This window comes from Sceloporus undulatus, chromosome 6 (genome assembly GCF_019175285.1).
Source record: "Sceloporus undulatus isolate JIND9_A2432 ecotype Alabama chromosome 6, SceUnd_v1.1, whole genome shotgun sequence".
Classification (NCBI taxonomy): domain Eukaryota; kingdom Metazoa; phylum Chordata; class Lepidosauria; order Squamata; family Phrynosomatidae; genus Sceloporus; species Sceloporus undulatus.
The window spans coordinates 167542286-167558208 of NC_056527.1; the positions used below are offsets into that span (position 1 = coordinate 167542286).

General features: G+C 43.0%; 1 protein-coding gene across 3 annotated transcripts; it reads left to right on the plus strand.

Annotated features, from left to right (window-relative positions):
* The first annotated feature begins 2233 nt into the window (after positions 1 to 2233).
* On the plus strand, positions 2234 to 14702 carry ANKDD1A (ankyrin repeat and death domain containing 1A). 3 transcript variants are annotated; one of them, XM_042477202.1, is made up of 15 exons: positions 2234 to 2581; positions 3808 to 3911; positions 4072 to 4170; positions 4507 to 4605; positions 6138 to 6242; positions 7079 to 7177; positions 7832 to 7930; positions 8531 to 8629; positions 9279 to 9377; positions 9877 to 9975; positions 10402 to 10500; positions 12051 to 12146; positions 12635 to 12836; positions 12937 to 13068; positions 13831 to 14702. In XM_042477202.1, the coding sequence occupies exons 1-15, from the start codon at positions 2548 to 2550 to the stop codon at positions 13890 to 13892; spliced, it is 1527 nt and encodes a 508-aa protein (XP_042333136.1). In that variant the 5' UTR covers positions 2234 to 2547; the 3' UTR covers positions 13893 to 14702. The 3 variants fall into 3 exon arrangements, with proteins under 3 accessions (XP_042333136.1, XP_042333139.1, XP_042333138.1); XM_042477205.1 differs by lacking the exon at positions 2234 to 2581 and having other exon boundaries at positions 3822 to 3911; positions 4076 to 4170; positions 4466 to 4605; XM_042477204.1 differs by lacking the exon at positions 2234 to 2581 and having other exon boundaries at positions 3822 to 3911; positions 4076 to 4170.
* Positions 14703 to 15923: the final 1221 nt, after the last annotated feature.

The following is a 15923-nucleotide window of genomic DNA, read 5'->3' on the forward strand; positions in this document are numbered from 1 at the left end:
ATGGTGTCAGATTGCATTCACTCGGAAGTGCAGATGCAACTTGCTGGCCTATGATCAGGAAGGTAGGTTAAAACAGACGTGGGGAAATTTGTCAACTAACTCCATTGCAAGGGCTCCAGGCCCCACTCACCCACAACCCCAAATTGGTCCCAAATCCTCCCCCAAATGGCCACCATGACTAGCAATGGGTGCCATTTTGCCACATTTGGCTAAAGCGGTTTCCTGTTGACTGCATTGTGTGGGGTGTCCTCACTTGCCACGTTTCATCCAACAATTATAAAGAATCGTTGCAAATTCTGATTCCTCCAAAGAGCCAATTAAGTCCTCTCTGGCACAAAAGGAGTCAGATCATTCAAAGCCGATAGAGCGCAAATAGACATCCAGAAACACTCTAATTGCAATTATCTCCATTGAGCGCTGGTTTTTTTTCAGTTTAAATATTTAATAATATTTGAGTTGCGGCAATGACAATTCTCCAGCTCATCCTCTTAGCTACTCTATGTATAGATAGATCCCACATTTAATCCACAATGGTTCTGGCCAGATTTCAATTCTCATAAGGTTAATTTGGCATGAATATATATAAGTGATGAGTCTATGGGCCAGACTCACTTTTTCGACACATGAAATTATAGGCAAAGAACCCCTTCCTTCCTTCCTTCCAGATGCGAATATCATATACTTAGATAACTGTGCCTAGTAAATGGATCCCAAACATAACCCAGGCAAAGTTATCATATAGCCAACTGCATTTATGGTTTTAACTGCATGGCAATAGCTTTGGAAGGAGATGGAGGGCTGTGAGTTTGTTTCCAAGGCGCTTGCAATTTGAATTTTAACAGAAGGAGAGGGGGAAGGCTACAGATTTGTCTACAGCAAGCCAGCCCAAATCAGCTTAAACGAAGAGGTAAAAAAATGTAATTAATGATATATTCCATATATCCGAGAATGATTGTTAATTTAATGTTAACCCTCTCTGTGGCTGTTCATGGGAAAAGAGAAAGGCATCACACAAAAATGTATATTATGAATTATGGATTGTATGTTATGTACTTTGTGCAATGGGCCCTTGGTATCCGCTGGAGTTTGGTTTCAGGATTGGATACCAAAATCCATGGATGCTCCAGGTTTTAATCCACAGTAGATTTGCACTGGATCCCCATTGATAGGAAAGTCACTCCTCTCTTCCAACTTTGTGATTCTATGCATCTACCAATGTGTTTCCCAATCTATTGACTAACCTTCCAATCATTGATTGATTGTATATTCCCAGATTTGGAAGAGACCCACAAATCCCATTCTGCCATGCAGGAATATGCAATCTATCAACAAATGAAAGATTAGTCAATAGATTGGAAAATCCATTCCTAGATTCATGGAGTGGCAGAGTTGGAAGGGACCCACAATTTGTTTCATTTCTATGCCGCCTTTTTCCCAGGAAAGGACCCAAGTTGGCTCACAAGATAAAAACATCTCAAAAACTTCACCACACAAATTTAAAAAATAATTAAAACCATCTGTTTAAAATAATATAAGTTAACATACAAAAACATGCAAAAGCTAAAGAGGCCATCCAGTCCAACCATCTTCTGCCATGTATAGGACCCTCATGATAGGATTTCCCAGTATATTGACTAACCTTCCAGTCATTGACAGATTGCCTATTCCTGCATGACAGAAGAGGGTTGGTTGGACTGGATGGCCTTTGGGGGTCTCTTCTAACTCTAGGATTCTGGGAAACAATGATAAGATTTCCCAATGTATTGATTAACTTTTCCAATCATTGATTGATTCTGTCTTCTTGCATGGCAGAAATGGGGTTGGATTGGGTGGCCTTTGGGGGTCCCTTCTAACTCTAGGATTCTATGAAACTATGATAGGATTTCCCAATGTATTAATTAACCTTCCAACCATTGGTTGCTTGTGTCCTCCTGCAAGGCAGAAATGGGGTTGGACTGGATGCCCTTTGGGGGTCCCCTTCCACATTTAGGAGTCTGTAGTGTTGTGTGCATACATGTCTGCATGTTTTGGAGAGGGCACAGGGAGCCATCCTAGACTAGAGCCACTCTCCAAACCTCACCCTATGCATCTTTCTATGGCATTCTCCCCCCCCCCCGAAAATGGATCAGTGCCCCCCATAAAAGAGGACACAGAGGGGGGTACCCTATGAGGAAGCAGTGGCTCCTGACTTGAAGCAGAGAGAGGGAGAAGGATCTGAAAGTGAAACCTCAGATCCAGGTTTCCAGGACTATTTTTAGCCCATTTCCCACAAGCCCAGCTTGGAGAAAGAGGAGGAGAAAGGAAAGCAAGGCAGCAGCAGCAATAGCATCCAAAGGAAGAGGATGGAGGAGGAGGAGGAGTAAGGCTCCTCATCGCTGCCTTGTTCTCAGCCGCAGCCCAGTCGCTGTCCAGCATCTTGCCCTCCCGGGACCTGAGTTCGAATCCTGGCCCCAGCTGCCAAAGCAGAGCCTCCCCAGCAGAGACCCTCCTGGGCCCCTCACTGCAGCAAAGCAGCAGAGATGCTCCGGTAGTGGGCCACACAAGGCGATGGAGGACGACCTGGCCTCCGAGGAGGATACGTGTGAGTGGGGAGACACGTGTCATGCAAGGAAGAGGGGTCTTGGGGGGCTGCTGGAGGGAGGAAGAGGGGCACCAGGAATAGGAGGCATTGCTGTTGTGTGTTGTGTGCCTTCAAGACGTATTGGGGGGGTCCCTCTCCTGGAGGTCTCTTTGGTAAGGTTTCTTCCAGAGGGAGGCTGGCCACAGCCATCCCTTGAGGCTGAGAGTGTGACCCAGTGGGTTTTCACAGAGTTTAATTGGTGTGTGTGTGTGTGTGTTAATGTTTTCAAATTGTATTGTTTTATACTCCAATTGTATTGCTATTATTTATATAAATGTATTTATGTTTCAATTGAATTGTTGTAAGCTGACTTGAGCCCCTATATTGGGAGAAAGGTGGGATGTAAGAAAATAAAATATTATTTTTATTAATATAATAATAATAATAATAATAATAATAATAATAATTTCATATGGCCAAGCCAGGATTCGAATCTCGCTGTCTAGAGTTCTAGTCCAAGCTTGCTCCAACCATTATGCCAAAACAGCTCACAAACCTATCCTGGGGGTTTTCTTGGCAAGGTTTGTTCAGAGGGATTTGTTCCTGGCCTTCCTTTGAGGCTGAGAGAGTGTGACTTGCCCCATATCACCCAGTGGGTTTCCGTGGCCAAGCCAGGATTCAAACCCTGGTCTCCGAAAGTCCTGACCCAGTGCTCAAATCAATTTCTTTCAGGCAAAATTCAATAGAAGGAATTGCCCGCAGCTCTTCTTTTTTATTTATTCTAAAGAAAGCATTAAAAATAGTATCACGGAAGTAAGGAGCGAAGCCTGTCCTGCTATATAAACCCTTTCCAATCCCTGCTGTGTAAATCCACACTGATCTCTGCCCTATCGCTGTGGTTACTTTTGGGGAAAGTACTGTTTATCCTGTCTATACTATAATGCAGTCTATAAACACTGGCCATGAGTCACATTGGGAGATATGTAAACTGCCCTTTTGCTGAGAAGCATTGCTTTCTAAAGGTATTAATGGATGGATTAAGTACGATTTGCTATGATGCCTGGCTCCCCCAACCTGGTGCCCACCCAAGAACTATGGTTTCCATCGTCCCTGGCCAACTGGAGGGTCCAAAAAGCAATTGCAGACGGTCCCAGGTCCCCTAGTCCTAGTTAAGAATTTCATTTCTGTCTCTCTTTTAGCACCCCTGACCTGTTAAGTTCATTAATGCACCATGTTCTTCCTCCCAGTGCTCCTTTCGGAGAAAGAGTTCCACGATGCGGCCAAACGAAATGACACCATGCGCATGGAAGAGCTGGTCAAGCGAGGGGTGGACATCAGAGCCAAGAATAATGTAGGTACTCATTGTGTGCATTTGCAGGGATTGCAGGAGTAACTATCCGTCTAGCAGGGTCTGGACTTCATTTCTCATCCAGTCTCTAAATACTCTAAAGGTACCTCAAGGCCTGCTCTCGCTTCTCTCTCTTTTGCTTAATGTCTCCCTTCCTTTCCAGATAGACAGGACTGCTCTCCATTGGGCCGCCGGAGCAGGGAACGAACAAGCCGTGCGTCTCCTTTTGGACCATGACGCCTCCGTCAATGATGAGGATAATGTAAGAAGTCAAAGATATAGTTGCAGTAGTCGGTAAAATCAATACGTAGAGATCCCAAACTTACTTTTAAAAAAATCTAAATAGAAAAAAAAATCATCTGAAACTTAGCCAGATTGGTGGCTGGAAGTCATGCATCACCAAAACATGTCAGTGTGGCCTGTATGGTGGGCAAAGGGATGGGAATGGCCCCTGTTGCCTGTGCAGTTGCCCGCCCTTGCCCTAGAAAATGTCCCCACCACTTTCCTCATTGCAAACTGGGCAACAAACCTGCGCACTAATTGACATTTTATTCCAGAATCAGGATGACCTTTCTTCTGTCTCTCTCTGGCTACCCAGTTTGGGATGAATGCCCTCCTCTTGTCTGCTTGGTTCGGCCATCTGCGCATCCTTCAGATCTTGGTCAACGCTGGTGCCAAAATCAGCTGTGCAAACAAGGTGCGGCCATTTCCACACGCACACAAGCTTGTGCATGGATGTGTACTGCAGAATGCACAGAGATGCGCATGAATGTGCATTTTGCAATACGCATGTATTGCAGATGTGCACATTTGTTTATGCATTCAGTTGCATATTTTCTGCTTTGTTTCAGTTGGGCAACATTGCCTTCAACACAATGACACATTGGGTACTTCTGTTGTAGTCTGGCACTTCTTTGCTGGTGTCCAGAAGCACATTGTGAGTCTCCTGATGTGTATTGGTGCCATTGCACATCAGGGTCCTGGCTCATAAGTTACTCCTCTGGCTACTATTATGCAGCAGGCACCTGTATATTGTAATATCACGGAAGCCCTTAAGTGAATACAGACATTCAAAAACTGCTCAGTTCTGTTTCCTGCAAATGTAAATCTACTTAGGAAGACGTAAGTCCCATGCTGAATTTCAGTCAAAGTTAATAGCTAATAATGCACACACAGAGGCACATATATATTTTAAATAATAGGCTGCAAACCTATGTCTTTTTTACATCAGCTCAAAGTCAGAGTGGTTTAGCTCTCCAAAGCTGATGGCACCCAAAAGTGGATAAATTTCTACGGTGACTATCCGTTTAATAGAGATTATCTCCTCCTCTACAGACACATAAAACCAAACCTTGTTTGTTGTTGGACTTGTTTGGCCTGGACTGAGACAGCTAGGAAATGCATCTAAGGCATGCGGAAATGTCTGTGAACATCGCCTTAGTGGCGTGGGGGATTTATAGACCAGAAAGCATGACATCTTCCTCTGTGGGGCTGGCAGTGTTTGTTTAAGGGGTGAGCCTTGCATTATTTGCATAAAGCCTTCAACCACAGAGAATGCATCTCTGCGTGGGTTTCTTTTTTGTAATGAATAACTTGAAAGGAACAAGATATTACATGGTGGTTGTAAAAGATAACCATGGAGGGAAGGGATTTCCTCCAGGAGGGGTTTCTGCACTCAAATTCAACTTGATGATTACCGATGGCAAAGTTCATAATGCTTACAAGAAAAAAAAGCAGCTACATTCACCCTACATTACACATGAGTTTCTACATTTTCAGGTTGCATTCCTTACCTGGCGCCTTACCTGGGTTTCTGCAGTTCCCATCTTCAGTACATTTGCTATTCTGTCCTTTCTCTTTTAAAAGTTGTTTAAAGCTTATGACAACTGATTGTAGAGCTTTCCCAATTGATTAATGATCTGGCTTTTTAACTTATTACATTGAAACATCTTTGTGTCTTACCTAAACTTCAGTATCTTGGTGGCTTTTTGAAAACTGAGCTTTTGATGCCGTGGTTGTTGCTGTTGAGGAGACAAAACACTTTGACAAATGAGGGGGTTACGGCCTACTGCCATGATCCCGTTTTTTAATAAATGACCCTCGTTCCCATCCTCTGAGTTTGAAAGGTGATTCTGAAAGGCAATAAGTGGAAGAGTAAACTGATAAAAAATGAGCCAAGAGTTCCTTGGTCCATATCTGGGGAACTGATTCCTGTCCTTCCTTTTCCAGAATGGACACAACCTACTGCATTGCGCGGCCCAAAGAGGTCACCTCAAGGTGATGGAGTTCATTATGGAAGATCTGGAGGATGTGCGGCTGGATAAGAAAGATAAGGTGCGCAAGCCTTAGACTTGGAACAACATGACTTTAAAAAAGAATAGCGGTTCCCAGAATCCCACTGGTTGCCTGTGGGGATTTGGGGAGTTGCAGTAGTCCTAAGAAGCCCCTTTTCCAAGTTCTGCTTTGGACTCAAGATGCAAATCTTTGCATATTTCAATCTTGCGAGAAAGGATGAATGATCAGGCCAAGGAGAAAGAATCACATGGTAAGAGCTCTGCATTGTCCTGATTTGGCAGAGACAGTCCTGATTAATCCCACTTTTTGATATGGTTTTAAAATGTCCAACTTTTCCCCCTTCGCCCTCAGCTTAGTCTTGTTGGTGCAAACTGAGCTCAAAGCAAAGCACAAAAGTTGTTTGCATTCAAATAAGTCTGGGACAGAGGAGAAGGGGGAATCTTGCCCATCTGAATAGACTTAGGAAAAGCAAACTGCTGCAGCCTCTTCCAGCTTGTGTATTCTTCCCTATTTAAAATGCTTGCCATCTTAATCACACTCTGATGTTGCTTGGCCACTTGTGTCCCAGTTTTCACCTGTGAAATGTTGGAAGAGATTTGGGAGGGATGGATTAATTTTCATTAGACAGTGTTTTCTTTTTTATTTATATGCCGAACTCGATGCAACTGGGGTTGATGCTTAGCACATCCTCCTTGATGCTATGATCAGCACCCATGTCCTGTAACATCACAAGGGGATCATCCTTCAGTCTTAGGCTTTGCCAGTGAAATCTCAAGACCCAGGATAGTCCTGGCCTTGTAACTGTGTTTACAACGGGCTGCTAGCAAGGATGCTGTTTTTCTACCTCCTCCTCCTCCTCCTCCTCCTCCTTACAGATGGACAGAACTGCCTTTCATTTAGCTGCAGAGAATGGGCAACTCGAGGTGGTGGAGTTCCTGGTGGCCTCTGGTTGCACATGTAGCGTTAAAGACAAGGTATGCCAAGGGTTGGGAATGGGAATGCATTTGTTGAATTGCTGCATTTTAACCCTGCTTCTCAAACAATGGCTATCTCCCAAATCACTTCTCAGTGAGAACAACTGTTAGCTCTTCTGTGCTCTTGGTACCATTTGGTACCACCGACCCTGGTATCCTTTTGGACTCCCTTACAGGCATAGGCTTGGAAAGTATTATTTTACCATTGTTCCAGTTGGTTTGAGAAGATTCTGGTTCATCTCCCAACTGCTGCTTTCCCAGCCCCCAAGGTTCAATCTTATCCCCAGGGTTGCTGCATGAAACCAGTTGGAGATTTCACCTGAGAACTGGAGTCCATTATCACCAATATGTAGTTCTGTTTCTCCATTACCTGGGAAGCTGCTGAAGTTTGGTCAAGAATGGTCAATAGGTGTCTGAAGCAGATGCAAATTAATATATTGAGGCAATGTAGACAAGTCACAGGTTTTATAGAATTGCAGAAGATTTGATGGTATTTTCCACCAGACCTCATGGAGTGCATTTGACCCAACCTTTCAATGGAGGATTAACTAGCTTGTCCCTTGATTTATTGTGCCATAGAAGGAATTCACCAACTCTCCTAACTGTTGGGTCTCCCTTCCTCTTATTTATGGTGGATACTACACTGATTTGCAGGAGAAGAACACAGCCCTCCATTTAGCTGCCAAGAACGGTCATGCACAGGTGCTTCAGAAGCTTGTAGAAATTGGAATGGACCTGGATGAGGAGAATATAGTAAGTAAACTTTGGAAACGGGGCATGTAACTCCAAGGTTGTATTTCAATGCACTAAATCGCACTGGCTCTAGGGAATGAAAATCATTCAGTCTCAATTTGCATGTGTTTTTCCAAATCCCACCTGCATTGTCTTCTATCCCTTGTTTTGTATCAGGTGGGTTGTTTCCCCACATAGAAATTCGTGCTCATTTTGAACACAGAAATGGAGAACCTATGTTCCACCAAGGGTAACTAGACTATGACTGCTATCATCCCTAACCATTGATATATTGGATGAGGCTTATGGGAGTCCAACAACATCTGAAGATAAGAGATTCCCCAGACAAGACATGGGGCGGATAATGATGATGATGTCGGTGATAAAACAGCTTTATGTTTTTTTGTGCTCTCTATAAATCCAAAGATAAGATAGCCATTTCTGTATGCACACAATCTAACAGAGATAACGCAAAAGGAAAGAGGGACAGGACAAGGAGAGGGAGGAGAAAAGAGTAAGCACAGCAGCATGAGTTTCTTCTGTAAGCAATAGATGGAAACAGGTCAGTCTTCCTCTTGCCACCATGAATACAATCATTCTTATTTTCCCCACTCTTCCCAGGAAGGGTTGACTGCCCTGCATTTGGCTGCTGAAGGAGGACATCATGACTGCGTAAAGCTACTTCTGGAAGCCGGGTCTGACATCAATGCCCAGACTCAGGTTAGTGGTTTAGGGTTGTTGTGTGCCTTCAAGTCATTTTCGACTTGCGGTAACCCTAACGCAAACCTATCAATGTTTTTTCTTGGCAAGACTAGTTTAGAGGGGGTTTGTCTTTGCCTTCCTCTGAGGCTGAGAGAGTGTGACTTGCCCAAAGGCATCCAATGAGTTTCCATGGCTGAGCGAAGGTTCAAACCCTGTTCTTCCAAAATTTCTCATTTCCCAGTCTGCAGTCAGGGAGAGTGATAAGAAATATCTAAGGCTGCTAATAAGGGATTGTTATGATTATTATATATAAAGATTAAGATGACTAAATTGAAGCTGTCTTACTTTGAACATATCATGAGACACTGTGACCCATCGGAAAAAATAGTAAAGTGGAAGGCATAGCAAAGCAGAAAATCACACTAAAAGTGAATTGTTGCGATAAGGAACCCACTACTGCCCTGAGTTTGCAAGACCTGAGCAGCGCAGTTGATGACCGGGTTTCTTGGAGGTCTCTCTATCATAGAATCACCATAAGTCAAAGTTGACTTGACAACACAAAACAAAGCAAAAATAAGAGAATTGGGTAGACAGAAGGCCTTAAGGCCATTTGTAGGTCCCCGGATGATCTCCTCCTAGGCTGCCTGAATGCCTCCTTCTCTCCTAGAAAAAAATGACCTGCCTTCATTACGCTGCACTGAATGGCTGCGAAGACATGGCCAGAATCCTGATCAATGCAGGAATCCAAACAGATGCATTGAATTATGTAAGTAATGTGAAGCAGATGACAACTGGAGTGTTTTTGTTCCTCTGAATAAACAGGACAGATACTCATTCTTCGGATATGGCTTGGCTTCCTTTGAAGAAGTCCTGCTCCAACGGAAATGTGACCAGCAGCAAAAGCTTTGGCTCTCTAGTTCAGAGGTTGGGTTTTGGTGGAGTCTCCTTCTTTGGAGGTCTTTAAACAGAGGCTGGAAGGGGTGCTTGGATTGTGTATTCCTGCATGGCAGAATTGAAGTGAACTGGATAGCCCTTGGGGTCTCTTCCAACTCTGAGTCTATCAGAGGGAAAGATGGGGAACTATATAGATCTCAATAAAATATAATCTTGAGGGCTGTGTCTTTCCCTCCTAAATTATGCTTCCATACCATGGCTATACCTGATTTGAGGTGAAGAAGCAACCTTTGCTGCAGCTCAAAGGATGCTTTCTCTTTCAGTTCTGCCAAATTGGACATTAATATTCATGTCACTGCTTCTCTCCACAGCAAAATGCATCAGCTATGCATATTGCGGTGCTACATAACCATCTGACTGTTGTCAAACTCCTAATTGATGCCGAATGTGACCTGGACATCCCTGATAATGTAAGATTTCGCCAGTTGACGAAAGATCTAATAAATACCACGTTTGGTTGCTTTTTACATATACTATGCAGACAGCTCAGAGATGTCTCCTAAGAGATAGAGATAAGATTGTTAAAGAAATCATAGATGAAGTCTTGAAATAAATATCACAGCATGAGCAGAAATGTGTCAAAGCACTATGCTGGTGTACAAATAGTTGCATAGTCAGTGAACCTTCTTGGAGAGTATGCAAGTGCAGTTCTAGTGCAATAAATTCTTCCACAAGTACACACACACAACCTTCTTTCTTACTTTTGACTTGGTTTTGGTGGGGAGCTAATTCAAAGCGGCTGGATAGTGATCCAGTGGGTAGATCATGGGGTTTTAGTAAAGACAAAAATGCTCCTGAACCAGATTAAGACTTGCTATTTTTCTTTTTTTACCCAGAGGCAGCAGAGTCCTCTCCATATTGCTGCAGAGTATGGGAGGCAAGACATTGCTGAGCTTATCCTGATTGCTGGGGTGAATTTAAAACTAACAGACAAGGTAAATTATCCTCTTACACAAAACTTGCTAGGCAGGAGTGCAAGGAGGAAGCCATTTCAGTCTCCTTCCTCTTTAAGGAAGAGTTCCAGAGCCTAGGGGCAGCCATTGAGAAGACCCTGTCTTGTGTACCCTTCCAATATGTTTCCTGGGACTCCATGGGACCTCCAAAGCCATTTTTGCAGCCCTTAGTCCCATCCTTTGACTTCTCAGATCTCCTTTTCCCCCCTTGTGTTTCAGGGAGGAGGAGATGAATGGTCTTTCCTGGTCACCTCCACTAACAGCAATTCAGTTTTTAAATTAGTTATACCCACCTCTGCACTCCGTTTAATTAAAAAAGAAACCCTGGCCAGAATGCTGTTGGCGTCATGCATTCGTGTAGGTTCCCTTAAACATGCGGTTACACTTTTTAAGCCATTGTTCAATGGATGCATTCAGTTCATGGCTTATAAAATGGAGTTCCACAAGTGTAACAGTTCCACATGGACCTAAATTCTGTTGGTAGTCCCAGAAAGAATAAAGCCATCAAGTCAGTTGGATTGAGATCCATACAGGCTCACCACTGAGCAATTGGTTCGTTGGTTCTTTTTTATTGTATTTATTTAGTTATTTTATTTTATTTTATTTTTATCCCGCCTTTCTGCCAAAGTGGGATCCAAGGCAGCTAACAACGTATATAAAACACATTAAAACATCCATTTTTTAGCAGGCAGATTCAGAAGAAAGTGCTAAGGCAGACTTATTGTTGAGTATTAAGTAATAAAAAATCATGTCCACAGAGGAGCTACGAGAAATCAAAATAGACAAGGGGTTTCCAGCCTTTTTGACTCGCTGAGCCCTAAGGGCTCCATGGAGCACAGGTTGGAAATCGCTGATATAGACAATGAGGAAATTGAAATAAAGATTGATCATACCTTGGATCAAACATTGATCAGACTGGGACTGCAGTCAAGAAATCAGAAGACTAGGATTGGGAAGGGCAGCTCTGAAAGAACTAAGCAAGATCTTAAAGCGCAAAGATATTAAACTGAATATCAAAGCTAGGATTCGTCCAAGCTATCATATTCCCCATCAGATGTGAGAGCTGGACAGTGAAGAAAGCTATTAAAAAGAGTGCTGAGGATACCATGGATGGCCAAAAAGGCAAACAAATGGGTCCTTAAACAGATCAAGCCTGAACTCACTAAACTGAGGCAGTTGTACTTTTGACTGTTGTAGTTTCAAGGGGGGGAAAACTGATCCTCTCTTTAAACTACATTCGCATCTCCCTCCTTCAAGCAATTATTTGCAAGCAGATTCCAGAAAACCTCTTTCCTATACTAAAACCAAAACAACCACCAAAATGTTTGCAAGAGCAAGATTACAAAACCGCTCACAAAATACGTATCTGTCATCAGTGGCAAATGGGGCATGCGTTCTCAAGATATGAAAGAAGTCACTTAATTCCTGTACATTAACTTTAAAATATGATTAATTGATTTTTTTAATTTTAATTTTTTGCTTGTATGATTACTGTTCATGTTTTCTTCCCCCGCTTCGCCCTTGGATGGCAGCAAGGGAAAACATCACTAGATATTGCTGCCCGCGGGAATCACATCAACCTGGCGGATATGGTCATCAAAGCAGATCGGTTTTACAAATGGGAAAAGGTAGGTGAACATGCTATCGTAGTAAAAGAATATGCGTTTGACTGTCAGAGCAATAGCTTCAAGAACAGACCCTAACGTGAACATACATGGGGACCCTAAGAATGTGCAGCTTGGGGCTGTAGTTGTGGTTGTATGTGTACACACATACACAGTATCTGTAATTTTGCACAAAGCGTCTGCAGTTTCAAGTATGTGCATATTTGAAGCCTGCAGTAGTATCTTTGTTCACTTGGTGGCAGAGTTACCAAATTAGTGCATAGTTTGCAGTCAATATGATTTAAAGTTGGGTTGCAGAATAATGAATTGATTGTGATTTCCTGCATGACAGGAGGTTGGACTGGATGACCCTTGTGGTCTCTTCCAACACTACAATTCTATCATTCTATGAATGGCTTCTTTAAAAATAAAGTAATAAAAAATAGACTGATATCTTGCATATGAGATGTGCTGCTAAGGTTATTGAAAGAAACCTTGACCATTTGTTGCAGGATAATCTGAACAGCGACTCCGACTCCTGGGTAGCCAAGCACTTAACTTTCAAGCAGGACCACCGGCTGGAGACGCAACACATTCGTTCGGTCATGTGGAGGCTCGCTACAAAATACCTCAAACCCAGTGAGTGGAAGAAGCTGGCGCATTACTGGAAATTCACCGAGGCGCACATCAGAGCAATCGAGCACCAATGGGCAGGTATTATTGACTGTATCGCCTCCCACCCAGCAAGGTCTCCTGAAGTGATGAACAAACAAAAACCAATTAAAACAATACTGTACTTTGTTCTTCATTCCAGGCACCAAAAGCTACAAGGAACATGGTCACAGGATGTTGCTTATTTGGCTCCATGGCATCGTCATGGCAGGGGAGAACCCAGTCAAAGGGCTATATGAAGGCCTGGTGGGCATTGGGAGGAACGACTTGGCAGGTAAGGCAAGCATGGACCCTCCATATTGCGTTGAACCATCTAGACTTCCATCAACTTAATATGATTCTGTGATTATAACCCAAAGAAAATGAATCATGGTTAAGCCTGGTTGACTATGGAAAAGCCAATGATCCAAATTCCTATTTTTTTGTGGGTTTTTCAGGCTATGCGGCCATGTTCTGGAAGAGTTTATTCTTGATGTTTCACCAGCATCTGAAGATGTCAGTCACAGGAATAAACTCTTCTAGAACATGGTCGCATAGCCTGAAAAACCCACAATAAACTATGGATGCCAGCCAATGTGAAAGCCTTCGACTTCACTTTGGAAATCCAAGTTCCAGTTCCATCAGAGACTACTTACTGCAATAGGTTATTTGCAGAATTACCTTTAAGGATGTCTTGGGTCTAAATCAGGGATGAGTACTGTATGGCCTTTCAGATGTTGTTGGACAGTAACACCTAGCATACATTACCACTGGCTATAGGGGCTGCTGGAACTCACAGTCCAACAACACATGGACAACCACATGATTCTCACCCCACAGAGTATGCTTTTGGACCTAGGATACCTAAAGGAGGACCTCCTCTCAGATAAGCCTTGCTGCTCACTTGGATCTAACTAGATCCGCTCTATCTGTAGGGGACTGATTTAGGTCCCTCTTCCACTTAAGGAGGCAGATTCTGGGAGTTAACATAGTCTAAGACAGACACCATGGAAAAAGTCATAAATACCAATGGATCTGTATCCTTGTTTTCTGACAGAGAGCATCCGGAAACAGGCGAACGCGGATTCTCCTTCTCCGAGGAAGTGTACAGCGATGTGATATCTGAAAAAGTAACGGGAATCCCGGTGTTCATTATTACTTCAAGACTGTGATCAAGGGTCACAAACAAACAATGTCATAACCTGTCTTTCTCTAAGGGCTTCATGCCATAACCAATGGCAACATTTTCTACCTGAGATCAGGTAAACACAAAAGTGTACATCAGCAGATTCTAGTCGCAGCAATGCATTGTTATAGAAAAGGGGTGACTGATTACTATTTCCACATTTAGACAGATTTTTCAGATCTGAGACCAAGGTTGAACTCTTAAACCTACAGAGAGGTAAATCCTATTGAATCAGGAGAAATGACTGTTGAATAAAACTTCTTAAAGGGAAAGATTAGACCATATTTTAAAACCAGAATATCTCACTGTAAATCTCAAAGCATAGAATCGCTGAAGTTCTTCTATGGCTGCCTCCTCTGCTTAACTAGAGGACAACCATGTAGCCCTCCAGATGTTGGACTGCAATTCCCAGTATGCTTCACCATTAGCAATGCTGGCTAGGGCTGCTGGGGCCTACAGTCTGAGATCTAAATGCACCTACATTTGCTTTTTTCAGTTTCACCATGCAAGTCTACTTTTACAAAGACCATTCAAAAATACTCATTTTGCTACCAATCAGGTGCTAGTTATACACGTCTATTTTCAGTGTAACTTCTATACTTGTAATTTATTATTTGAAAGAATTGTATGGGATTTCTCCTCCACATAGTCCCCCTCATCTTCTCTGTCCATGCAAAATGGACAGATACTGTATGACCCTCATATATGCAGGACTGGTATATGCGGATTGACTTACCCATCTCCAAAAAAATATGTTCTCCCCAGGCATTTTCTAGGTCCTCTGACGCAATTCTGTAGTATGATTCTGCCCGCATTTGAACATAGAGTCATGCTGGAAGACCTAGAGATACGTAGAGGTATTGTCTCTAAGCATTTCTAGGTCCTATGATACGTTTCCACCAGAAGTGATTCCTTTCAATAGGGTTCCCCATTATCACATTTGTGCAAGTATGGAAACATCTACTCCCACAGATACAGGGATCCTATTGCGCTTGCTTATCCTTTTTCCCATTCCCCACTCAAAAAAGAGAGATCAGGAGCACAATCTAGCTCAGGGATGGGAATCATGAACTTCAGATCCCAGCATGGTTCAGTTAGCTATACTACTGGCTAGGACTGCATGATTCCCATTGCAACCGAGGCAAAGTTGACCTTTTGAGCATAACCAAAATAAAATTAAACTCAAGTGAGGATGTCTCCATCTCCATCACTGGAAAATCTGTGTTATTGGAATTAATCTAGATTTGTTGGTAGTAGCAGAGATGCTGTTATTCTCAAAGTCACTCCATATCCACTGACAGCCTACTGTTCCTTTCCTGAAATTCATGAAGAGAACCCATGCATCTGAGAATACACAGTGAAAGCTGCAATTGCCCAATTCTCCCAGGCGCATGCTTATTGAGGTACAAGGTGCCATTTCAAATGGGGCAGGAAGAGACTCATTGGCAGCATCTCTTTTCTGCAGTACATATAGAACTCATCCCATCCACCCAGACCCTGCATGAGAATACAGTGCCTGATAAAACACTGTGACATCTCTAGGAAGGGTGTCTGTCCATAACTGTTTAGAGCAATGGCATGCAAACTTGGGTTGCATGAACTATGTTTCTGGAAGGGTGGGTTATTCAGTCCATGTAAAAATTAATATGGGAGGAGGTTTGATGGAACCACAAAGTTGCAAGGAAGCCATTTTACAACTGAGCCAATACTTCTGCAGTCCCTGCTAACTTTTTCTACATCTTAGCTATGCACATGGAGATAAGCTGGATGGTCAGCTTCTCCTTCTTAGCATGTAGACAGCAACAACTTCAAGAAAAGGAAATATGAGCTGTGAAAGTGATGCTCTACTGCCAACCTCCAAAGGCCATTTTGATCACCTCTAGAAAACTGTGCGATCAGTATATGTCAAACCAGAGGGGAGTTCCAGAGGGCATTAAGGACCACGAAACCACCCCACTTTGGCC

Bases quoted from the DNA above. Each gene is read 5' to 3' on its own strand.
- ANKDD1A (XM_042477202.1), top strand. From the start codon at position 2,548: ATGGAGGACGACCTGGCCTCCGAGGAGGATACGT. The intron at 3,912-4,071 runs GTAGGTACTCAT...CTTCCTTTCCAG, and splicing joins ACATCAGAGCCAAGAATAAT to ATAGACAGGACTGCTCTCCA. The intron at 13,069-13,830 runs GTAAGGCAAGCA...GTTTTCTGACAG, and splicing joins TGGGAGGAACGACTTGGCAG to AGAGCATCCGGAAACAGGCG.